At 51.9% G+C, this 15,814-nt stretch overlaps 1 protein-coding gene across 17 annotated transcripts in view; it reads left to right on the top strand.

Annotated features, from left to right (window-relative positions):
* Positions 1-15,814, top strand: part of MYO18A (myosin XVIIIA) — a gene marked incomplete at its 5' end in the record, with an annotated part of 144,832 nt that overhangs the window by 96,233 nt on the left and 32,785 nt on the right. For all 17 annotated transcript variants that reach the window (XM_081890109.1, XM_081890120.1, XM_081890124.1 and 14 more), the window contains 9 exons: positions 1,574-1,702; positions 3,448-3,591; positions 4,893-4,982; positions 5,514-5,633; positions 7,055-7,166; positions 8,048-8,175; positions 9,511-9,665; positions 14,546-14,669; positions 15,440-15,640. In XM_081890109.1, the coding sequence (XP_081746235.1) occupies positions 1,574-1,702; positions 3,448-3,591; positions 4,893-4,982; positions 5,514-5,633; positions 7,055-7,166; positions 8,048-8,175; positions 9,511-9,665; positions 14,546-14,669; positions 15,440-15,640 (1,203 nt within the window). The remainder of the gene's footprint in view (positions 1-1,573; positions 1,703-3,447; positions 3,592-4,892; positions 4,983-5,513; positions 5,634-7,054; positions 7,167-8,047; positions 8,176-9,510; positions 9,666-14,545; positions 14,670-15,439; positions 15,641-15,814) is intronic.

Consider the following 15,814-nt stretch of genomic DNA (forward strand, 5'->3'; position numbering starts at 1 on the left):
TTTAGGACTCACCTTATTTGTATGGTTGCAAGTTGCTGTAAATTGTTTTCAATGTTGTTTTTCATGCTGTAAAAAACCCCCAGGACCTTACAGTGAAGGGCGAGTAATAAATAAATAAATGATTGGGCCTAGAAAAAATTATCTTTTTTGCAAACAGAAATGCAGATGGTTGGGAGCTTCATTCTCTGGCTTCCCCCTCTGCAGCCTTCTAGAATATGCACAGACTGGCATGACTTGCCCTTAGGACTGAGCTGTGTGTGGCTGGGTACCTCACTGGACAGGAGCCACCAGTGTCACAGGGCAGAGGACGCAGCTGCAGCAGCGCCGGTTTCTGGGCTGCTTTGGGTTCCTCGGAGAGGGGCCTCTCTTCCTCCTGTAACTCGGTCAGAGCCGTGCCACTGCCGGCTGCCTCACCGCTGGCTAATGCATGGGGACAGACTTCCCGGCGTGGGAGGGGAGGAGGAAGCGAAGGTTTGTCACAACAATTCAGCACGCTCCGGGAGCCTGTGGATTCGAAGTGAGCGGAGGGCAGGCTTGGCTGAGTTGGGCACGTACTTCCCTGCCTTCCTTCCCCACTCCCTTTCGAAAGCTCCAAAGTGAAATTAGCCTCTGGTGCTGCTCAGAGCAGAAGCTGGCCAGCAGCTCGCTGGGCAGTTAGCTGCCAGATCCCCCTCAACAGAACTTGCAGGGTCCATGGCCACACTCTGCCTCCATGGTCAGAGGCAGTGATGCCTCTGAATACTCAATACTGGTCACTGGGAGCCACAGGAGGGGAGAAGTGTTCTCCTCTGCCCTCCTGTTGTTGGCTTTTTATTATTATTTGTTGAATCCTTTCAATATGCAGTCATTCCTCATGTTACATCCGCTTCATGTTACATTCTTTCAGGTTATGCCCCACGATGACTCGGAAGTACCAGAAAGGGTTACTTCCAGGTTTCGCCACTCGCGCATGCGCAGACGTGCAAAATGACGTCACGCGCATGCGCAGAAGTGGCAAATTGCAACCCGCACGTGCGCAGACACACCGCTGCAGGTTGTGCTCTTTTCATGTTGCGAACGGGCCTCCAGAACGGATCCCGTTCGCAACCGGAGGTACCACTGTATAACAACAACATATAGCTATATAATTAAATATCCTACCCTAACCCAGAGCATGGTGTTTAGGCAATGCACACACAATAACAACCCAATAATGTAAGTTCTTCGCCCATGGAAGTTGTGCTTAGATCCTGCTTGTGAGTTTCTCATTAAGGGCATCTGGTTGGCCACTGTGAGAACAGGATGCTGGACCAGATGGGCCCATTGGCCAACAGCCCACCTAGCTCAGCATTGTCTTCCCAAACTGGCAGCAGTGGCTTTCTGGCATTCCAGGCAGTGATCTCTTGCAGCCCAACCTGGAGATGCCACTGGGACTTGAACCTGGGACCTTCTGCGGGCCCAGCAGGTAGCTCTACCACTGCTGCAGCTCTTCCCCTAAAAATAAAGATTCTAGGCCTCATGGTTTTGAATAGAGTGCTTTGAATTAACCTTCCCCCTTTCTCCCTCCATCTTCTCCCCCACCCCCCTCGAAAAGGTGTTTTTCCGGGCAGGGACACTGCCCAAGCTGGAGGAGCAGCGGGATAAGCAGATGAGCAGGAACATCACGCTTTTCCAGGCGGCCTGTCGGGGCTTCCTTGCACGCCAGCACTTCAAGAAGAGAAAGGTATTCTGGGGGTGGGGGCAGGGGGAGCTCTTAGAAGTCCAGGAGGGGGGTAGAGGAAGGGGAATTAGTGTCAGCCTGCCTCCATGTCTCTGTCTGTCTCTCTCTTACACACACACACGCGCACACACACACACACACACCATCCTGCTCTTTGCCACCCCTCTTGCGTTTACGTCTCCTGCTGGCGGCCTCCTTGCTTGGCCTAAAATGGGCAGCTGTGCCTCCCACAGGCACTGGGCAGAGGCCCAGGATTGCAAGCTCTGCACAGAGCACAGCTGGGAACTCCCCAAGTTTAGGGAAGAGGGATCTTTAATCCTCTAGCAGGTACGGAGTCTCTCTCTCTCTCTTTTTCTTTCCCTCTCTCTGTATGGGTGCACACGTGCCTTTTTATATATGTGTGTGTATGTTTGTGAGGGGAGATGTCTCTCATGACATTTGGGGGCGGCTGTGAGGGTCCCCTCCATCCCTAGGAGAAGATGAGGAGGGCAAGTTCACCTTCTTCCAGGCATGGGAAGGGAGTCCTGGGCGTGGGGAAGGAATCCTGCAGGGGCTCTAGAACAGAGGGGCAAGTTTGTCTCTCTCCGTCGGGTTGGGATGGTGTGGAGCGTAGGAACATCAGAAACTGCCTTATGCTGAATCGCACGCATGTGTTCATTTAGTTCAGGGCTGCCTCCACTGACTGGCAGCAGTGGCTGTCTGGACCTTTATGCAGGAAGGAGGTTCCTAGCCTCGCCCCCATCCCAGAATATGCTGCCAGGAATTGCACCCGGGGCCTTCTGCATGCAGATAGCTCTACCAATTGGCTGCAGCCCTCCCCTTAAAAAGAAAGAAAGATTCCAGTCCTCATGGTTCTGAATAAAGAGCTGATTTAAATGCAAAGTTGCCATAATCTTGCAGCCAGCTTCATCTAGCTCAGTGTTGCCTACACTGACTGGCAGCAGCTCTCCAGAGTTTCAGGCAGAGTCTTTCCCCCTGGGGTTGAACCAGGGTCCTTCTGCACGCAAAGCAAGCAGCTCCACAACCGAGCTTTCCTGTTTTGCTTGGGGGTGGGCGGGGGAGCTCTTTGCAGCGGCAGGGCGGGCAGAGGCCGTTAGCGTGCAGATTAAAGAGCTGTGTCAGCTCCTCCGCTTATTACCGAGTGCATAAACGAGACGGCCAAGCGGGCCCAATGTTTTCGGCAAGATTAGGCTTTATGGCCGGGGTTGGGGGGGGGTGGCTGCTTTGCCAGCGGGAAACAGTAATAAAGGAGACGGAATGATGACTAATTTTAAGATGGGAAAGCGTAACTCCCTTTCTTGCCTGCAGATTCTCTTCTCTCCCTCTCTGACTCTCCCCAACATGTAGTCTCGCAGAAGAGTTCAGGAACACCCCCACATGCACCCTCGCCTTAGGCTTTCAATTTGTTTTGCATTTTATTGCACCTCTTTCTCCAAGGAGCCCTAGGTGGCATACGCGGTTCTCCCCACTCCTCCTTTAATCCCCACAACAAGCCTGTGAGGTAGGCGAGGTTGAGAGACGCAGGAACTGGCCCAAGGTCACACACAGTGGCCAAGTGGGGATTTGAACTCTGGTCTCCCAGGTGCTAGTCTTTAACCACTGTACCGCACTGACCCACAGGCCAAGGCCTCCCATTGGGGAAGTGTGTGTGTGTGGGGGGTTCGCTGCTGTTTCCAGGAGGGTTTTCTTGACCCGGTGTCCTCCTCTTCCTCCTCCTCTTCTTCCCCCCCCCACCCCAAATGATGCAGATCCAAGACCTGGCCATCCGCTGTGTGCAGAAGAACATCAAGAAGAACAAGGGGGTGAAGAACTGGCCCTGGTGGAAACTCTTCACCACCGTCAGGCCTCTCATCGAAGTTCAGCTCACAGAGGACCAGATCAGGGGCAAAGATGTGCGTACGGTCTCTGGGCTGGATGGGGAAAGTGGTGGGGGGGGCAGCCTTATCCTGAGTCAGGTGATTGGTCCACCTGGCTTAGTGTTGCCTACACTGACTGGCAGAAGCTCTCCAAGCTTTCAGGGAGGTCTATTATTGTTATTACATTTATTTTCCCCCTTGCCTCAAAGGGGCTTATCGTCTGGCATTGTGTCTACATGCAAGACTTGGCTTTTGACAACAACAGCGGATGGACAAGTGTTTTTAGTCCACTCTCCAGATCTATTTTTTAGCAGGTGGGCAGGGCCACCCGCCTGTTGGTCACTTGACATCATATGATGCCTGGTGATTCAAATTTCAAGCCTGGGAGCGAGCCCGGGCTTATCTCTGATCTTGGCGCTGTCTAGCACTGAGATCACTGATAAGCTTCTCCTGCTGCCGCTGCCTTTTACCATCAAAGGAAACAGAGGTTAATCTCCAGTCTTAGCCCTGTGTTGTTTAGCTCCAAGTGTTGCGTCCAATGCTACTCCTACTCAGAGTAGACCTGAAGGTAATAGACACAGCTAAAGCTTATTACTTGCAGTGGGTCTACTCTGAGTAGAGCTCAGTTGGCTACAACGCCAAGATTGGAGAGAAGAAACCCCCTTACCTCTAATCTTGGCACATAGCACTACGGTCAGGGAAAATGGTTCTCTGCACCTGACATCCTGTGACGTCAAGTGACTGACAGGTGGGTGTGCCCGGAATGACCTCTTGGGCCAAATTCAGAGGCTTGGAGGTTCCCCAACCCTGACCTGTTTAGTAGCAATTATCTTACCTGCCAAAAGTGGGCAGAACACCAGAAGCGCCTGAGGTCTTCCCTACTTGCCAGGTATTTAACTGGAGGATCATTGCAGCAGGGACTTCTTTTTTCAACTCCACATTAGAGCAGCAAACTTTTTCAGCAGGGGGCCGGTCCACTGTCCCTCAGACCTTGTGGGGGGGCCAGACTATATTTTGGGAGATGCATTTTAAATAAAAGCACACATTCTACTCATGTAAAAACATGCTGATTCCCGGACCATCCATGGGTCGGATTTAGAAGGCGATTGGGCCAGATCCGCCCTGGACTTAGTTGGGAGGGCAGGTGGGATATAAATTCAAACAATACTTCTGAAGATGGTCATAATAACAGTCATGGATCCAAGCATGTCTTTCTCTCTTGACTAACGCTGCGGCTCCAAATCCCAAGGCAGGGACTCTTGGGATTTGGTCGCTGCTACTGCTGCTGCTGCTGCTTGACAGCCTTTGGCCTGACCTTGCCTTTGCCTTCTGAACAGGAGGAAATCCAGCAGCTGAAGAGCCGGCTGGAGAAGGTGGAGAAGGAGAGGAACGAACTGCGACTCAGCAGCGACCGCCTGGAGAGCAAGGTGAGGTGGTTCCCGGGACGCCCCAGCTCTCGCCTCTTAAATGTGCCTTCAGTTCCAGCCCCGGAAGCGTGTGCTAGGAGCTGCATGGAAGCAGGGTGTAGGGCAGGAAGATCCTGCATCCTTAGAGCCAAGTCAGGAGCTGCACGCAGCAACCCAGGGCTTAGTGCAGCAGGATCCAGCCTTTGCAGACACACCTTTAACCCAGACAGGCAGCCGGAGAGCCATTTCTTTGTTGGTTTGTTTTTACCATGTATTGTAGGGTGGTGGTGATGGGGGTACTGCTGCTGTCATGACCTACTTTAGATCAGGTCACACCCCAGTAGGAATGGGGGGGGGGGAGGGGAAGAAATTCAAATAATTTTGCATTTCAGAGTGAACCTACCCTAATCCAAATTTTCCAGTGTTGGTCTCCAGCCAAGGAATGTGCGCTAGAAAGGCATAAACTAGTGTAAAGTGTCCATAAAAGGGGCACATATTAATGAAAGTAGTGTGCAAAATCCCATCCCTGCCACTTACTTCCCCCATCTCTAGATCTCGGAGCTCAGCTCAGAACTGACCGACGAGAGGAACACGGGAGAATCCGCTTCCCAGCTCCTGGACGCTGAGACAGCAGAGCGGCTGCGAGCAGAGAAGGACATGAAGGATCTGCAGGTCAGCCAAGAGGGGCAGAATCTCCGCTTTGTGGGGGGTGGGGCAGGGTTAAGCAAGTGCCCCTCAGTCCCAACCCAACCTAGCCACCCCAAAGAAAGACTCTATGGTTGTCATTCAGCTTCCTGTGCCAGATCAGTTGGGTTCCTGCGTGGCACTAAAGCCGCATCCACACCATACATTTAAGTCAATATCATGCTACTTTAAACAGATTTGGCTTCCTCCCAAAGAATTTGGGGAAGTGTAGTTTGTTAAGGGTGCTGAGAGTTGTTAGGAGACCCCCTGTTCCCTTTCCCAGAACTACATTTCCCAGAGTTCCCCATGAAGAAGGATTGGTTGTTAAGCCATCGTGGGAATTGTAGCCCTGAGAAGGGAGTGGAGGGTGTTCTAATAACTCTCAGCACCCTCAATAAATTAAAGCTCCCAGAATTCTTTGGGTGAAGCCATGACCGTATAAAGTGGTATGATAGGGCTTTAAATGTATATTGGGTGGGTGAGGCCTAATTCTATGAGCACATGTCTCCCTGCCCTTTGACAGAAGTTTCCAAAGATTGTTTCCGGAGATGATGATAATGTACTTTCCCAAAGGGATAATTTAATAATAAAAGAGCCATCCTAAGCAGCATAGAAATGGCTTTACAAACCTGACAGAATAAACAAAATAAAACACAGAGGACTTTGCTTAGCCCCCCCCCCCAAGAGATCAGGTCAGCCTTCTTCTGAATGCTGCTTCTAGGTTTGGTTCTGCTTGACGTTTCTCCTCCCTCTGGAAAGCGGTGGTGCTCCTGAGCGCACAGGAGATTTGAGCGTTTGACCCCTGCAGAGGGGAGGTCCCTGAGGTTGCACTGGGTGAACGCAGACATAGCAATAATAAATAGGAAACAATTCCCCACAAGAAAGCAGCCTTGGGCTTCTGCCTGCTTGCTGAAGCTGCCAGGCTCCAGCTGCTGCAAACTCCCACCGTGTCCCCCCAAAGTATCTGAAGCCCACTTTGCAGTAACGCAGAGCAGGGCTGTCAGTGCAGCTGCCTCCCTTCTGGGGAACAGGATCCATGTCGAGACACGACAGGCGCCCACAATCTGAACTCTCCAGAAGCCATTGCAGGCATTTTTGCTCCGACAAGCTTTCTCAGCTGGATGTCTCTCTGCCTTAAGGTGTTCACTTTGTTCCCCTTTAAAAACTATTTTTAGCTATTTTTTATTATAAACATTGGTGAATTGCCTTAGCGTGGATGTAAAAGGCAGTTGAGTAATGCAATAATAATGTTTGGGGTCCGTCTGATCTCAGCCCTGCCTTTGGCCACCTGTCCTCCTCCTGCACAGTAGCATCTCAGCAGGATCTGCCCCGCTGGTGAAGTGGGGTCAGGGGAGCGTCCTTGCCGCCTCTTGTGTGTTCTGAAGTGGCTTGCCTCTTCCGCCTTCCAGGCCAAGTACGATGCTCTTAAGAAGCAGATGGACTCCATGGAGATGGAGGTGATGGAGGCCCGTCTCATCCGTGCCGCTGAGCTCAACGGTGAGATGGACGACGACGACTCAGGTGGGCCTACCCTAAAAAACATTCACATTCCCTGCTCCTTGTCTTGGCTGTGTCCAGCTCCCCCATTCTCTGTCCATTCTCCAGTCCTTCCTTCCTTCCTTCCTTCCTTCCTTCCTTCCTTCCTTCCTTCCTTCCTTCCTTCCTTCCTTCCTTCCTTCCTTCCTTTTGAATTTATATACCGCCCTATACCCGCTGGTCTCAGGGCGGTTCACAGAATAAAATCAGAATATAAAACCACAGAATACATAATCCTATTTGGCAGTAGACTGAATTATGCAAAGCAGACGGATTTCAGATAGCTCAACCTTTGGTCTCTTACGTTTAAAGTTAAGTTACTAGTCCTCGTGGTTTGGAGAGGCTGGTCTGGAAACGTAAGTGTTTAGATTCGACAGATTAATAGAGGACAGTGCTGTCAGAGGTGACTTGCCATGATGACTCTGTTCTGTCACCTCCATCAGAGGCATTATGCCTCTGAATGCCAGTCGCAGGGGGACAGAGTGATTTTGCGCTCGGGTCATGCTCATAGCTGTCAACTTTTCTCTTTTCTTGCAAGGAATCCTATTCTGAACAAGGGAATTTCCCTTAAAAAAAGGAAAACGTTGACAGCTATGGTCCTGCTGGTGAGCTTCCCCTTGGGGCATCTGGTTGGCCACTGTGAGAACTAGACTAGAGGATCCATTGGCCTGATCCAGCCAGACTCATCTTATGTCCGTACATTTTCATTTCTGAACCCAACCCATCTACCACCAAGTTCTTGCTCCACAAAGTGAAACCTGTGGTCGCCTGTGTCTGCGGCCTCAGGGATAAGGACGAGTTTTTTTCTCCCAGCTCATCCCTGTCCGCCTAACCTCTGTTCCATTTCTGCCTCCTTCTCCTTGCAGGTGGCGAGTGGCGCCTGAAGTACGAGCGCGCCGTCCGCGAGATCGATTTCACCAAGAAGCGCCTGCAGCAGGAGTTTGAGGACAAGCTGGAGGTGGAGCAGCAGGGCAAGAGGCAGCTGGAGCGACGGGTCAGTTTTCTCTCTCTTTCACAGTCACCTAGCCTCTCCTTCTCCTCCATCTCCCTTCAGCACACCTTGATGCACTGGGCACCAGACAGCCGTTTCCTCTGTGCTGCCAAAGCACACCCCCCTCTCTCAATTTCCCAGGATGCCTTCCTCTTCCCACCCTTTTCTGCCACAAGTCATGACTAATTGGCTGGAGTTGCGTGCTCTTGCAAGGTCCTTTCTTAAGTTGTCTGTTTCATTTAAGTTTTTAAAAGCACCCTCTACTGTTTTGCTTTGCCGCCTCTGCTTTTATGGGCATGGTGTGTTGGCTGCTGGCACAGTGTAGCAACTTAGCTGCCGTTGCACAACAAGTCCCACAACCTTCCCTTCTTTCCTCCTAAAATGGGGGGGGGGGTGATTTCTGGCCAAACCTGGGCACCACGTAGGGAGGAAGGAATGGCCTGACCATTGCATTGCTATCTTAATTCTCCTGGGAACAGTTTGCTCTGTAAGCACACTGGGAGATCCACTTGCTGTCTGGTAGTGGCACATATTAAATCTTTTGTCTAAATTGTGAGAGGGAGAGAGAGAGAGAGAGAGAGAGAGAGAGAGAGAGAGAGAGAGAGAGAGAGAGAGAGAGATTGGAATGGAGAGGGTTGGGGGATTGTGTGGGGAGGGGCAGAAATTTAGACTAGGCCAATCATCGAGTACCCTCCAAGCGCACAAATGGCTATGCCCTGCCTCTATGGCTGGATATATATATATATATATATATATAGAGAGAGAGAGAGAGAGAATGAATGCATATACTGCCCTGTACCCGCAGGTCTTGAGGCGGTTCACAGAATAAAATCAGAATATAAAACCACAAAATACATAATCAAAATAAAAACAACAACCTAATAACACCCCCCCAAATAAAACCTTACACATTTTAAAAGGGCATAGGAGGCAGCAATGCTCCTGGATACCCCTTGATGGAAGCTGCAGGAGTGGGAGAGAGCTCTTGTGCCTGGGTCCTGCTTGCTGGCGTCCCATAAAGGGCACCTGATCAGCCCATCTGATCAGCCAGCGTGAAAACAGGATACTGGACGAGATGGGTCTTCTTTGGCTTGGCTCAGCAGCCAGTCTCTTCTTAAGGAGATCTGTTGTGATAGCAGAGCCTCCATGCCCAGGCACAGTCTACCTCTGAATACCAGCTGATGGGGAACTACAACTGGAGAGGGGCTGCTGAGCTCAGGCCCTGCTTGTGGACTTCCTTTTGGGGCATCTGGTTGGCCATTGTGAGATGGGCCATTGGCCTGACTCAGCAGCCAGGCTTTTCTCCCAGGTCCTCTGACGGCCCTCTTCCCTTCACAGCTGACCGACTTGCAAGCGGACAGCGAGGAGAGCCAGCGTGCCCTGCAGACGCTGAAGAAGAAGTGCCAGCGGCTGACGGCTGAGCTGCAGGACACCAAGCTGCACTTGGAAGGCCAGCAAGGCCGCAATCACGAGCTGGAGAAGAAGCAGCGCAGGTGAGAGGCAGGTGGCGGGGAGGGCCTTGAGCCAGTCGCCGGGTAGGAGTGGAAAGAGCTCTGCCTTGTGAGGGAGGCTTACCAGATCCCCAAGGCCTGCCGACTGCAGCTGGGTGCGGAAGAGCAGCCCACTGGTGCTGGTGGCCGTTGCAGAACGGTTCCAATTCCCTGTTGCACCTTCCCAGCCGTAGACTGTGGCAACCTCCATGTGCAAAGTACAGATCTATTCTTAGCACAAATCAGGAATTCCAACAGGTGCTTTTTAGGGAAGGGGCTGTGGGTGTGGGAGGCCTCTTTCTGCTGTTGCTGTGGCTTTGGAATGCTTCTCACATCCATCACAATGACACTCAAAACAGCATGCAGTGCAGGGGAGGAGAGTCCCAAGGTGGTCTCCCCGCTCCAGGCACTGACTGGGCCCAGACCTTCAGCAAGATGGCGTCATCATCTGACCTGAGAACGTGTCCAGGGACCTATTGTGAAACAATCTGGGAGTCAGAAACCCATGTTTCATCTACTTCAGATCATTTTGTTTGTTCTCCAAGGAGCTCAGGGTGGTGTACACACTTCTCCCCCTCCCCATTTTAGTCTCACAACAACCTTGTGAAGTAGGCTAGGCTGAGAGATAGTGACTGGCCCAAAGTCAACCAGTGGGGTTTACGCCCAAGGGAAGATTTGAACCCTGGTCCCCCTGGTTCTGGTTCAGGATTCTAACCACCGCACCACATTGCCTCTTCCACCCAGCTGATCTGCCGATAGAGCCCAGTCGACTTTCTGCTCAGTCTGGTTCTGTAGGAACAAATTTCTGACGTCCCCTTGTAGCATAGCTGTCAACGTTTCCCTTTTTTAAAGGGAAAATCCCTTATTCTGAATAGGATTCCTCACAAGAAAAGGGAAAAGTTGACAGCTATGCCTTGTAGCACCTGCCTCAGGGTGTGTTGATGGGAGCACAGCTCAACAATGCAGCCCGTGAAGTCCAGTCCTAGGTCCATTCACCCCCGCCCAGTGCTGTGTAATTTTAATTATTGGGTGGAATTCAGCATTGTGCTAATTTGACCGTCAAGAACAGAAGAAGAACCTGCTGGATGAGGCCAGTGGCCCACCTAGTCCCGTATCTTGTCCTCCAGTGGCCGACCAGATGCCTGTGGGAAACCTTCAAACAGGAGCTGAGCATCAGAGCAATCTCCCTGTGGTTTCTAGCATCTGGTGGTCAGAAGCATTGCTCCCCACCCAGCCATGGAGGCAGAGCAGAGCCATATCCTGGCTAGTAACCTTCGATGGCCCTCACCTCCTCCACGAAATGGCCTAAGCCTCTTTTAAAGCTGTCGCCTAAGTTGGTGGCCATCGCCGCCTTCTTTGCAAGTTCCACAGTTTAACTACCACTCCTTCCCCAGGAGAACCCCCCACCCCCAGTTTAGCTTGCCACCCCCAGGAGTCCCATCGCAGAGTGTCCCTTCCTGTGTGAAAGATGCCAGCTGTGTCTCTGAGGGTGCTACTGCCTTTCCCCTGTGCGTTGCAGAGGTTCACCTAACTTTCCTCTCCCCACCAATCTGCATCTCATTTCACTGCTCAACTTTGTTGGGGCAGAATGGCCAGAGAAGGCAGCCTGTGTGTGTCCCTCCCCCAACCCCAACCCCCCGCCGCTGTTTGCTGCAAATCCAGGTAGTGCCATCTAATGATGAGCAATTAAGGAACTGAGAAGTTGTCTGGAGAGCCGTTAGCATCAGAGCCTGGACTGTGCCCTCCATCCTTCTCCCCACCCCCCCCGCCCTCTCCTTTCCTCGCCATCTCCTCTCCCATTACGAGACTCCGCTCACTTTTTTTTCCCTCCTAAGGAAAAAAATGTTATTAAGCAGTGGAGACGCTTTCATCTCATTATGGTAATGATCACACGGCAGAAAGAGAGAGGAAGAAAAGAGAGAGACCCAGCGAGTGAGAGAATCAACCTAATTAATTTCAATTTCCGAAGAGCAGAGCCCGCGTTAATGCCGCTATTTATTACTCGGCGCGGAGAAGAATGGGGATTAGTTGACTGGACGTTTAACATGGGTCACTAAATAAATGGGCGGGCGACACTGATGTTTCACCACGGAGCCAAGGATGGAAATTGGAGAGGAGTTTGCGCCGGCTCCGCTGTGGCTTTCTCCCGCCCTCAAGAGAGGGTCCTTGAGGCCTCCGGTGATGTAGGGCAGGACCCCTGGGTGGCTCTAGTCGGTGGGGTTCACACACCCCATGGGGTTCATCTGGAGCCCCAGATACCAGTCATTTGAGTTTGGCTAGCTCTGTTGCACAGCTGACAGAAGGAATAAAAAGCGTTCTGCTGCCTCAGGCCAAGGCTCCATGTCATCCAGCATTCTGGGTTCCAGCTGTGGCTAGCCCTGGAAAGCCCACAAGTGGGGCAGGAGAGACAACAGGCCTTCTCTTGGTCTTTGCCTCCAGCATCTATCGTGATGCTGCTTTTTGTTTTAAGGCCACATCTAGCCCAAGTTACCCTGTGTTATCTTCACAACAACCCTATAAGGTTGTTAGCTGGGGACAGTCTCTCTCCCTCTCCCTCTCTGGCTGGGCAGGGATTTGAACTCAGGGCTTCCCTGATTTGATCTGTAACTCTGCTGCGCCACCCATAAACATCAGAAGAGTCCTGCTGGATGAGGCCAAAGGGGGCCCCATCTAGCCCGGCATCCTGTGGTCTGCTAGATTTCCCAGGGGGGAGCCAGAAAGCAAGACCTGAGCACAACAGCGCCTTCCCCACTTGAGATTCCCAGCGGAAATATTGCTTCCAAGAGCACAGTCATTGTGGCTAGTATCCAGAACAAGATGTTCGGCTAGCTGGGCCCCAGACCCAGCAGGAACTCTGAACGCTGTGTGTGCATGTGCCTGCTTGGTAGCCCTTCTTTCCTGTGCAGGCTTTCATCTTCATTGACTTTTCTGCTCACTGTCTCTCTCTGCCAGCAAGCCCTTAACCCCACCTTCCCACACACCTTGCATCCTCCACACCTCTCTTAATTCCCCCCCCAGCTCCCCGACAATAACAGGCAGGATCTTTCGATTAGCAATTCAGGGAAGGCACCGGGGAGGATTCTCTGCAATTTGCTCCCTGCTTTGCGGCTCTTCTGGTGGAAATTAAAGGCTTGTAAACAGAGGAGTTGAGAGGCCCCCAGCTGAGAGCAGGTTTAAAGCAGAGGGGTGGGGGGGGGGAGGCTCTTGGCAGGGGACCCAGCTAGCGGGTGGCAGGCGGAAGCTTCAAGAGGGAGGGAGGCGGGAAGGAGGCAAAACGAGCTCCCCATGGCTGTGCCAGGGCTGTGTGTGCACAGCTATCGAGGCTGCAGGTTGATTTCAAAACAGCGAGGTGGGAGCAGGCTTGCCTCCAGAACCACCCGTCCGTCAGGTCTTCCGCCGTGCGATCAGTTCAATAGCAAGTGCAGAATTCAGCTTTTGTGAGGAAACCCTTTAATTTCCCCCTGTTTTCTTTTCATTGAGCTAACATCATTAGCAACACACACACATACCAGGCTGGTACAATAAAAGTAAAAGTTTGAGTATGCTTTTAAACATGGGATAAAATAAAACCCATTAGTGCTACCGGTGGGATGAATCTTAGAGAGCAATAATAGCATATATTATTGAATCAACCAAATCCATTGATAAGCAGAGGGAGGTGACGGGCCGTGTTCTTCCTTATTGACATATGTAATAAAAAGAAAGCAAACCTCTGCAATTTTTATTTTTTAAAAACATTTTTCCCTGGAAGTGCATGGCTTGTGGGTTGAGCTTTATCTAATAAAGCAAGTTCCCACACCAGAAATAAATACTGGCCTTGTTCAGATCTCTCCAGAAACAAGCCATTGTGGTTCTAATACCCATCAAAAATGGAAGTATTAGCAGTTCATTAAAAACAACTTTTTAAAAAGCAAAATTCTTGCTTTTCTGGCTGCTGGGATAAGATCAGGTGCATGTGAGCAGCTCTCAAACCGACGTTCTCAGTCTATGGTTTGGGCCTGAACAAGCTTCTTTCGGCAGGGGCCCTAAATCAAGGACAAACGCCGTCATGCTCCCGATTTAAGAACATAAGAAGGGCCTGCTGGATCAGGCCGGTGGCCCATCTAGTCCAGCATCTTGTTCTCTCCACAGGGAAACCTGCAAGCAATCACAGCAATCTCCCAAACTGGTATTCAGAAGGAGTGCTGCCTCCAGCTGTGGTGGCAGATAGCCCCTCTTCTCCATGAATTTGTCTAATCCTCTTTTAAAGCCACCCAAGTTATTGGCCCTCACTGCCTCCTGTGGTGGGGAGTTCCATGGTTCAATGTTAATAGTTGTGATGTTCCTGGGAGCAGGGTGGAGCCCAGGGGCCTCCCAGCCTCTTACCTAGTGCTGGCAGTTCCCAGCTGGACCTCAGTATGGAGTGCTGAGACTCTTCCATGTCCTGCCACCACCTGAGCCACAGTTTGTGGGAATGTGGAGCAAGACCTTCACTGGCGCACAGGCCCTGGAAGGCTTGCTTAAACTCTGCCCTCCCGTCCTTCAGAAAACACCACCACAATGGTTCTGTTAAATTAGACATGCTCTTGTTTTTGCCTTGTCCCCAGAGTTTTCTTAACGGTGCTGCTGCGTTGCTTTTAGTGAAGTTGTTGTTGGTTCATAATTTCAGTTTATTGTTTGTGTTTTTTAAATTACGTTTGAGAGCTGCTTCGGCGGACACCCCCCCCCCTCCACAGCAACGTATACATATTTATATTAAATTAAACATGCAGCAGATGGAGCTGCACTAAGGAATGGAGGAAGGCAGCTGTTGCTGCAGCCCAGGTGGCAGAGGGAGCAGGCTAGGTATCCTCAGCCAGCAGAGCGCAGACTCTGAGTTGCGCATGTGTCTCTCTCACCCACAGGTTTGACAGCGAGCTCTCACAGGCCCACGAAGAGGCCCATCGCGAGAAGCTGGGCCGGGAGAAGCTGGGGCGTGAGAAGGACATGCTCATCGCTGAGGTGTTCAGCCTCAAGCAGCAGCTTGAGGTGGGTGCTCTGTCCTGCAGCGTTGAAAACTGAAACCCCCCCCCAAAGGGAAATGAGGACCTAGCTTTGCATGCATAAGGTCCCAGATTCAGTCACAGAATCATAGACTTGGGTTGTCTAGTCCAACCCCCGGCAATGCAGGAATCTCACCTAAGGCATCCTGGACAGGAGAGCCCACCACCTGCAGGGGAAATTCATTCCAGTGTTGGAAAGTTCTTCCTAATGTTTAGCCAGAATCTTCTTTCTTGTCCCATGAGTCCCCAACAGTGTCTCTGATCAGGGCTGGAAGAGCCACTGAGGCCCAGAGAGCCATTGCTGGTCAGTGTCATCAGTCCTGAGTATGATGGAAGAATGGTCTAGTTTGGGGAATATGGCTGCACTTCAGCAGCACAACACCTTTCTTGCATGCGGGAAGCCCAAGGTCCCATTCTCAACGTCTCTGGGAATGACAGGAAGCCAAACTACAGCTGATACCAAGCTAGAAGGACCAATGGTCCGACTCTGTATGAGGCAACTTCCTGTGTTCCCAGGCAAGCCTGGGAAAGGGCCTTGCTGGAGCTCTCCCTCAGCTGTGTGGCTTTGGGTGCCTTCAGCCCAGCAAGGGTCCTTCCCTAAGCTGTGTGCTCTGAAGGAAAACTCTCCACTTTCACCCGACGGCCTTTTCTTGGGATCCAGAGCAGCAGCACCTGTCTCATGAGGGGCTGCTTGGGGCTTTTGAGCTTCCCTGCCTCACACTTAAACATTCCCCGCGGGCGTCCCTCCCTTCCCAGGACAAGGAGTCCAGCATCACCAGCGTCACCCAGAAGGTGGAGTCCCTGGAGGCCGAGCTGCAGGACCTCTCCTCCCAGGAGTCCAAGGATGAGGCGTCTCTGGCCAAGGTGCGGAAGCAGCTTCGGGACCTGGAGGCCAAGGCCAAAGACCAGGAGGAGGAGCTGGACGAGCAGGCAGGCACCATCCAGATGCTGGAGCAGGTAAGGCCTGGTCCGGGCGGGGCCTCCTCCTCCTCTCTCTCTGCTGGCTCTGGCTCTGCCGGTTTTCTGGGTGTGCCGGTTTCACAGGGGCGTGTGGGCCGTCCCGTCCTCTTCCCTTCACACACCTGAGCTGCTGCTGCTGCCGCCACCGTGATTCTTCTCCTGCTGCGGCTC

Source organism: Podarcis melisellensis (genome assembly GCF_964234715.1).
Source record: "Podarcis melisellensis genome assembly, chromosome: 15".
Classification (NCBI taxonomy): Eukaryota; Metazoa; Chordata; class Lepidosauria; order Squamata; family Lacertidae; genus Podarcis; species Podarcis melisellensis.